The sequence below is a fragment of the Myotis daubentonii genome, chromosome 3, assembly GCF_963259705.1.
Source record: "Myotis daubentonii chromosome 3, mMyoDau2.1, whole genome shotgun sequence".
Taxonomy (NCBI): Eukaryota; Metazoa; Chordata; class Mammalia; order Chiroptera; family Vespertilionidae; genus Myotis; species Myotis daubentonii.
Genome location: NC_081842.1, coordinates 20,693,484 through 20,700,297, shown reverse-complemented (window position 1 = coordinate 20,700,297; position 6,814 = coordinate 20,693,484). Strand labels below are relative to the sequence as shown.

The window sequence follows — 6,814 nt, the reverse complement described above, 5'->3', positions numbered from 1 at the left end:
TTAATATGGTGCATTACATTAATTGGTATTTAAATGTGCTGACTTTGCATTCCTGGAATAAATCCCACTTGGTTATGGTGTATTATGCTTTTTATATGTTGCTGAATTTGGTTTGTTAGTTTATTGTTGAAATGTTTGCACCTATATTCAATAGAGAGATTGGTCTGTAGTTTTCTTATCATATGTTTGATTTGGTATTAGGGTAGTACTAGTTTCATAGAATGAATTGGGAGGTCTTTCCTCCTCTTCTATTTTTGGTGAGAGCTTTTAAAATATTGGTCCTAACTCTTTAAATGTTTGGTAGAAGGTACCAGTGAAGCCATCTGTTACAGGACTTTTCTTTGTGGGACATTCTTTGTTTATGGCTTGGATCTCTTGTTATAAGACTATTCAAATTTTCTATTTCTCTTTATAGGAATTTGTCCATTTAATCTACCATGTTCATATCTACCTACTACAATTGCAGACACTAAATTGGTGGTTAAAAATATTTGAAAAGTAATGAAGTTTGATTTATCTTGCATTAGAAGGCAAATATTTCAATATTTTACCTGAAGTAGCCTAGAAGAATCGAATGTCATCTTGATAATAAGGAATTTGATAGCTAAATCTTTAAGTATGCAAAGTAGAAATAGGAAATATACCTAAATAGTATGCCTTAAGAGGAAAATTCAAAAATGGTTAAATATTTGCCTTTGGGTTTATGAATTCAAAGTGAAACTAGTCTATTAATGAATAAAACATTTTCTCCTTAATAATATTGTACAACTTAAAAATTTCTGATAGGATACCAAGGAAATGAATTCTAGATTGTACCCCTTTCTGAGCAATTAATGTTCCCTGAATTAGTTTTGTTCCTCCTCTCTCTTTCTATAGAAAACTAATCAAAATAAATGATGTGTTATAAAGCAGTCCCTTCTCAAAATCCAAAATGATAGCAACAATGTTAACAATAGTCCTTTTTCTAGCAAAAGGAAAATATTAAGGTAATTAAAATGACAATAAATATTTAAAATGTAGAAACCTTTTTATATCTTTCTTGTTTGTTTGTTTTCTTAATACTCACCAAAAATATTTTCCCATTGCTTTCCAGAGAAAGTGTACCTGTAAGGGAGGGGGGGGGGAGAGAGAGAGAGAGAGAGAGAGAGAGAGAGAGAGAGAGAGAGAAACATCGATATGAGACACATCAACTAGTTACTTCCTACACATGCCCCAACCAAGGGGTAGGGAGTAAACCTGCAACTCAGGTACATGTCCTTGACCAGAAATTGAACTGGAAACCCTTTGGTGCATGGGCTGATGTTCTAACTACTGAGAAACACAGGCCTTTTTATATCTTTATTTTTATTTTTATTTTTATTTATTTTAGGCAGATTATTTTACCCTCATATTTATGTATGTTTGTTCTTTGGAGGGTACCTCACTGTTTCCTCTCTCTCTCTCTCTCTCTCTCTCTCTCTCTCTCTCTCTCTCTCTCTCTCTCTTTCTCTCTCTCTCCCTGTTTGCCTTAGATAGTATATTCATTTCAGCCCAGTTAGTTAAGAACTTCAGTATCATTTAAGTGGGATCAATCACCATTTTTCTTCTTTCTCTGTCTCTATCTTGTCCTCAATTAGTCTTTGTTCAATATATAATTATTTAATATTGAAAAACAGTATCCGACTTTACCAGGAATTTTATTGCATAGATTGTACATCATTTCTCCTCTTACTTGGGTATAGCCAGGCATTTTTTTTTAAATGTTTAATAAGAGAGAGAGAGAGAGATGATAATTTGGCTTAAATGACATGTAATAAACTTGGCTTAAATGCCACATAATCAAATTACCAGATTATTGGCTGTATACTCTAATCTATATGACTTGAGGTAGAAAATCAAGTGTTCTTACCTATGTCTGTGGGAGCATACCCTGAATTCATATAACAGCAAGGAGCTCACGGGGGCGGAAGCATCACTGCAAATGGGAAAGTAGAGATGAGGCTTTTTAGGTGCCCTAACAAGGAGTTCAGGTGGAGACCCATTGGCGGATTTTGATCTATGACGGGGCATGGTCATTTGCAGGGAACCGTCCTTCTTGGACCTCTGTGGAGATGGCTTTGATCACACCAGTCTTACCTTCTAAAGGAGGACACTCTCAATCTCATATTGGAGTTTTGGCGAGTATTGGTGCTATTTGTTGGTCACAGGGTCATTTGGCAAAACTTTTCTATCCAAACCTAAAAATTAAAGTTATTCCAATGAGAATCTCAAGCATAGTAGGTCATGTTACATAAACCTGGTTGGACTTTTAAAAATGAAATGTCCTATTTTTTGGCTAATAAAAAGCTTATGACTGCTCTCTGATAATTCTTGGCAATACAACATCTTTTTATTGTTGTTGCTTCTAGTACCTTTATATTAAAATTTCTCTTTTTAGAATGGTTCATAGGAAGGGGCAGCATTTAATGTGTTTTATCTTCTGCATCCTATAATGTAATAAAGAACTGTATTTCACAGAGCTTTTTCATTTCATTTTTTATGACACTTTTTTCCATGGGTAGGTATTGCTCTCCTGATTTTAAAATTAAAGAAGCTGATGCCCGTGTTAAGCAATTCAACCTTTCTCACAGACATAGCAGAGCTAGAATTTGAGGTCACGTCTGTCCAGCTTCAAAGTCCTTTCTCTTCCATATATCACCCTCCCTCTTGGGCAGAATTTCTCTAATTGCAACGACATTTTCCTTCTGTGCATTCCTTCACGGAGCATTTTCTTCACGTGGGCTGAAGGCATTGGCTGAATTAGGAATCTGCCTATCTCTGGGTTAGGATAACTCAGCCTGTTTCATTCTTTAGGCCATGCAGCCCCTTGTTTCCTCCATCACAACAGGCTAAGAGTTGCCAGAGGAGCTCTGCTTGCACACAATTGGCAGCCAGGAGAGGGGCAGCTGCTGCCCTCTTCAGATAATCTCTCTATTTAAAGTTCAAAGTGACCCTGGAAAACAGTAACAAGTAAGCCTGGCGCTGATCAGCCCACCCAACGACAGGAAGAATGGCTGAAAAAGGTAAGATTTCAGCGTCAGGCTGTCTTGGCAAAAAAAGGACCCAGGCTCCCTGGCTTATTTTGCGTCCCAGTATTTGGTGTTACTCGGTTATTCTGATGAATGTGGTATATCTGCTAAAAGAGCATTAACCATGTATGTTAGTGTGGCCACAAAATGTGCATTCAATGTGCAGCGTATGGACCATGTCTATATATTCGTGGACAATTCTGAAAGGATTAAACAAATCTAAAAGCTGAATTTGTTCACACTTGTTTTGAAAGATGAGTTAGAAGTCAGTTATTTATTCTCCAGGGTGGTACTAGATTTGAGGGATTAGATTGAGGTATTGTGGCATGCTGGACCAGAATTAAGGACATTTGAATTCTGTGTCAGAGCTGCTACAAATGGCCTGCAAGTTTGAGGAAGTCCCTCAACTTCTCTGAGCCTGTTTTCTAACTCTAAAATTAAAATAAATATAATGGGCTTAGTCATCTCTCATATGCTGTGCATCTGAATTTTTTTTCCTGGTTTTTAAATGTTTTTTATATTTACGAAAGATGATTAAGGCTGATATGACAAAATGGTCTGAATATGCTGTGTCCAAGAAATAGTTTCTAAATGCCTACAGGAATTCTTGCTTTTAGTCCTGACAGTCTCATGAAATATGCAGTATTATCATCATTCCAATTTTACAGATAAGGAAGCAGAGACAGCAAAATTTTGTAACTTGCCTGCAATCATGCACGTAGAGAGTGGTGGCATCATGTTTTGAACGTGGACAGTCTTGTCCCAGGACACTGTGATCTTAAGAATTCTTCCAGATGTAATTGCTTGGGCATGCTCAGGCCTGGACAGAGAAAGAAGATTTTGAAGTTGGTCTTCATATTTTAAAAAAGGTTTTGTGCTGATTTGTGCTATGTTGAGTTCCTGAACTCCTATTTCAGAGCAATGGGACAGATTTTTAGTAAAATTTAACATATTAGGGTTAAAAGAACAAAAATGCAGTTATAGTTTGAATGTAAAAAGGCACAATCAATTGTATGGGTTTACAATAAATTATAAATAATTAAGGCTTTATAATATGTATATTTTAGAATTATATTAAAATAACCCTATATAAAATAGTTATAATGCTCAATTAAAATATCAATATTCACTTTTAAGTTCTTTGAAATTGGGAAAAATACTAAATCACATATATGAACAGCTCAAAAAAGTACTATTATGTACTTCCACTGTAATGGCACCTTAATTCATAAAAGGCTTTCATTCAAATAAGAATAAAAGGTATGTCTTAATGTTCACTTTATCCTTAAAGCAATACCACATGGCAGATAAAGAGAAGGGTTTTTCATTCAGTGGTTAATGCTTTGTTCAAGGTCACAGGAAGGTGGAGAAGCAAGGAAAACCTAATTTTTTCTGAGAATTAAGAAAGACTCCAACATTTTTGGAAACATAGATTTAAATGATTAATATTTATTTTAACTTCCGAAAGTTTGCTTTAATGAGAATATCTTTTAATTTTAGACGTGTCTTTAGGAGTTTCCAGATGATTGTACTTTAATAGTATTTTTTAAACTCCACACTTTAAAGTAATGAAAATTATAAAGTGAAGGAATGCAATTGCTAAGACTATGCATCCTCTTTGTTAGCCAATGGCATACGATCTAATTGTGCTTTTCAATGAAGAATATATGAGTCCTTAACCCAAAACATTAATTTTATATGATATCTTTCTGTGCGTTTTTAAACTCTATTGTGTGATATGTGTGTGTTTGAAAGAATAAGATTGAGATGCAGTGAATATTATTTTCAAAAGATATTTTTAAAGTTGCTTTTTATTGGTCAGGGCACAAACAGCAGACACAGGAGGAGTCATTATACTAATGTCTTTTATGTGTGTGTTGGTCCAGTGTTGGTTGCTATATTGAACATTTTTTTTAAATGTCCTGAATCTCTCTTCTCTAGTCAAGAATGATCATATATCTCTAGCTGGTTTGGCTCAGTGGATAGAGAGTTGGCCTGAGGACTGAAGGTCCCAGGTTCGATTCTCATCAAGGACTTGTAACTCGGTTGCAGACTCCTCTCCATCCCAGGCCCTTGTAGGGACTCATGCAAGAGGCAACCAATTGATGTGTTTTTCTCACATCAATGTTTCTTTGTCTTTCCCTCTCTCTTCCACTCTCTATAAAAATCAATGGAAAAATATCCTGGGTGAAGATTAAAAAAAGAATGATCATATAAAATATAGTGCTTTTCCCCCTATGATATTTTAGAGTAAAGTTAGCTATCAAGGCCAAGAACAATTTCAATACCTTTCCCGATGTTGTGATTGTTATTTAGTTTAGTAGGAATTACGTCAGAATCATTGTCAATTGTTTGTATGTAAACAGCTGCTCTTTGTGCTATTGCACACATACATGAATGTGTGCTGTCTTCACTAAACATGCACAGTGGATAGACTTTACAAAGCCTTTGCATGTATTCAAATTCATTTGATCCTCGAAACAACTTCAGGGGATAGATATCACATGTTTCATTATCTACATTTTACAAATAGGGAAGTTCAAGCTCAGAGTGGCCCAAGGTCACATAACTGTAAAAGGAAGACCAATGATTGAACACAGGCCTTCTCTTCCAAATTCCCAGCTGAGTCCCATGTACCTTTTGTAGAAAAAACACTGATAGTCATGTATGGGTATGACTAGAGAGTGTATTTATTCCCTTGTTATTACCAGATCCCTCTTATTCTCTTGTTTCAGGAGATAAAATGCCCAAATGACCTACCAAATCTGTTCTGTTTTGTTTATTTTTAAACAGAATCTACGTCATCACGCATTCTGGTCCCTATTCTTCTCTTGATTGCCTGGATTGTGGGCTGCATCGTAATGGTTTACATTACCTTCTTTTAGAAAGGTAAAGTTTTCAATGATTGAATATGTTCATTCATAAAGGGCATACATTAGTCTGGAAATACTCTTTTCTGCTTTACTAACAAAACATTTTACCATGCAGGCAAGACGACTTCAGACTGACACCATTTAGAAGAATGAAGATAAGTGTGAACATGACAGATTATTAAATATGTCTCATGTAGACAACTGCAATGTTTGACACTACTTCATAAACTTGGATTTGTAAACTGACACTTTGGTGTACATAAATGTCTCTTTGAAAACGTGTTTAAAATCTTGGGTATAAATAAGAACTGTAAGAAAGTATGGATGAAGTTTTCTATAACCTGGGAGTAGGAAAAACATTCTTACTTATGACTAAATGCATAAGCAATAGTAAAACGTTTGGTAGCTTAAACTACAATTAAAATATTTTTGCACCCCCCCCAAAAAAAAAATAGAAAAAAATGAGCTAGAAACAAGAAGGAATAGTTTACAGAAAACAGAATGTAGATGTAAACTTGGTCCTTAACCTTTTGCTCATAATAAAAGAACTGTAATTAAAACTGCACTGAAGAGCCATTGCTCACCAATCAGGTGGGGGAAAATAAAGACAATATATGTGTTGGTCAGGCTGTGCAGAAAGAAGCAATCTCATATATTGTCTTTAGGAATTCAAAAATAGTACAACATTTTAAGGGTTGTTTGGTATCAGTATCTACTAAAATTACATATGTATTTACCTTTTGACCAAGCTATTCCTCTTCTAAGAATATTGCAATTTCCATAGATATGCTGGTAAAAATACAAAACAGCATGTATAGAATTCTATTCACTATGGCATAATTTGTTATAGCAACAATCTGGAAATAAGCCAGATGTCCATTAATAGGGGACTGA

The 6,814-nt window shown here is 35.0% G+C and overlaps 1 protein-coding gene across 1 annotated transcript; it reads left to right on the top strand.

Annotated features, from left to right (window-relative positions):
* The first annotated feature begins 2,917 nt into the window (after positions 1 to 2,917).
* Positions 2,918 to 6,166, top strand: STRIT1 (small transmembrane regulator of ion transport 1). The gene is made up of 3 exons (XM_059685963.1): positions 2,918 to 3,041; positions 5,841 to 5,936; positions 6,036 to 6,166. Exons 1-2 carry the CDS (start codon positions 3,029 to 3,031, stop codon positions 5,930 to 5,932), a joined length of 105 nt encoding a protein of 34 aa, XP_059541946.1. The 5' UTR covers positions 2,918 to 3,028; the 3' UTR covers positions 5,933 to 5,936; positions 6,036 to 6,166.
* Positions 6,167 to 6,814: the final 648 nt, after the last annotated feature.